The 2,263-nt window shown below is 38.5% G+C and overlaps 1 protein-coding gene across 1 annotated transcript in view; it reads left to right on the forward strand.

Moving 5' to 3' along the window:
- The window catches only part of LOC106869061 (solute carrier family 35 member F4), an 87,046-nt gene that overhangs the window by 58,469 nt on the left and 26,314 nt on the right, over positions 1–2,263 (forward strand). Inside the window, exons 3-4 of the mRNA XM_052970968.1 lie at positions 916–1,339; positions 1,792–1,814. Coding sequence (XP_052826928.1) covers positions 916–1,339; positions 1,792–1,814 — 447 coding nt within the window. The remainder of the gene's footprint in view (positions 1–915; positions 1,340–1,791; positions 1,815–2,263) is intronic.

Here is a 2,263-nt window from a genome sequence, read left to right on the forward strand (position 1 = left end):
TATATATATATATATATATATGTATATGTACGTACATATACATACATACATACATATGCACACACACAATGGAGAAGACAATGAGTAATGTAGTCTAATATAATAGTTTCGAGAAAAAAGACGGGATACAATGACAAAAATCAAAGGCACAAGTGATGAGAACTGGCTTGAGATAAGTTACAACAATAACACCAACGATAGCAGCAGCAATTACAACAACAGTAATAATAACTGGCGACATTTACACGTAGCGAAGAAGGACAACGGAACATTTATAAATATTCCAGAAGATGATTTAGCATTCAATCACAGTCAGAACGAATGAACAAGGGAGCTTGTACGCCATTCATGGGCAACTTGTAGCCTGCCAGACACTCCAAATGGCACTCCCCAACGAAAAATTATCGTTGAATATTATTGCTAATGCGGTCCGCCTGACAATGAACCATGTCTCATGCGACCCATTGCTCGAAAAATATTGGTCATGCCTGATCTACACGGTCATCCGTGTTGCTAGAAATAGGAATGAAACTTCCCTCGAATTACACCCTGCCATTGAAATATGTGATTCTAGCGGTATCTAGAGGTATTGCTGCCGGGAAAGAGATGAAATGAGTTGTGGATAGAACGCTTTTGATCACAAGTCTTTTCAAATTAGTGCCGATTTGCGGACAAGCAGCAGCAACAACAACATTAAAATAAAAGTAATGCAATATAGATATTTCCTTATTATCAATAATACGAAATTAGTCTGGAAGATTTCCTGTTGATTAAGTAAAAAAAAATGTTCCAAAAATAAATGGTAAAAAAAAAATATGGCAATAAACAAAGAAAAAAACAAAAATATGTATGAAAACATGTTAGAATTGTAATTTTAATGAAAAAAATAAATGCAATTCTTTTTTATTATTTTAGAAACTTGTCTGTTCAACATAGATGCAACCGGAATTACAAGTTAGCTCAGTCAATAACATCACACATAGATTACATATTGGAGAGGGGAGGAAGGGGGGAAACCACTTCACACGAATACATACAAACCAACCAAAAGAAGCCGTTGGTTAACAGCTACAATGAGAACGACAATAACAGCAACAACATATCAATAGCATCACCATCATCATCAGCGGCAACAGCAGCGGAAGCATCACCACCACTACCACCGCCAAAATCACCGGCAGCATCAACAGCATTTTTGTCGTCTTCGTCGTTATTATCATCATCCTCATATTCATCATCATCATTAACAACAACAGAAACAGCAATAATAGCAACAACATCAGCCAACAAGGGCGTTTCATTTGACATGCTAAAATTAGAAGACAAATATACTTTAAACGTACTCTGAAAAGAGTGGGAAAAAAAAAAAAAAACGAGCGAAAAAAACAGACCGGTTACGGCGGAATATCACCGACTATAGATCTGCTCTTCTTGAGAACTTGGGGCTAAGGAACAACAACAACAACAACAACAACAACAACAACATTTTTGTCAAGGCAATTGTTTTTCCTAAAATTTCTTTTGAAAAAATTAAATGTTAGAAATAGTGGAAACATCATCATAATCTACAAACCATCAAAGAAATCTTACTTTACCTACTAGGGATAGCAACCTAAGCTCCCTTAAAATAACACCTTAGTCTCTTAGCAAAGAAGGACTAATTATATATCGCCCTGAGTATAGTGCAAAGAGGAAATACAATGCTGCTGGTCATAGTTTTGCTCTATCATGGTCGACCGAGGCTAAACAGTTATCGCTGTCTGCTTCATATTGTGTCGTCCCTTTTCCCAGACTTCTCACAAATCACTTATCATGTGATTTGTCTAGTCCTTGCTCTCCAGAAAGTTATCTCCCTTTAATTCCCTCCCCTGCGAAAGTTTATTCAGCAACCGCCATCTTGCAGTTCGTCAAGCAGAACTTTAGTTAAGGTCATCTCGTTGTGAAACTTTGTCTGGAGGATTTTTATTTATTTACTTTTTTGTGTGTTGTTGGTACTCCGTCGCTTACGGCGTCGAGGGTTCCAGTTGATCCAATCAACGGAACGGCCTGCTCGTGAAATTAACGTGCAAGTGGCTGAGCACTCCACAGACACGTGTACCCTTAGCATAGTTCTCGGGGATATTCAGCGTGACACAAAGTGTGACAAGGCTGGCCCTTTGAATTACAGGCACAACAGAAACAGGAAGTAAGAGGGAGAGAAAGTTGTGGTGAAAGAGTACAGCAGGGTTCGCCACCATCCCCTGCCGGAGCCTCGTGGAGCTTT

The sequence above is a fragment of the Octopus bimaculoides genome, chromosome 10, assembly GCF_001194135.2.
Source record: "Octopus bimaculoides isolate UCB-OBI-ISO-001 chromosome 10, ASM119413v2, whole genome shotgun sequence".
Lineage (NCBI taxonomy): Eukaryota > Metazoa > Mollusca > Cephalopoda > Octopoda > Octopodidae > Octopus > Octopus bimaculoides.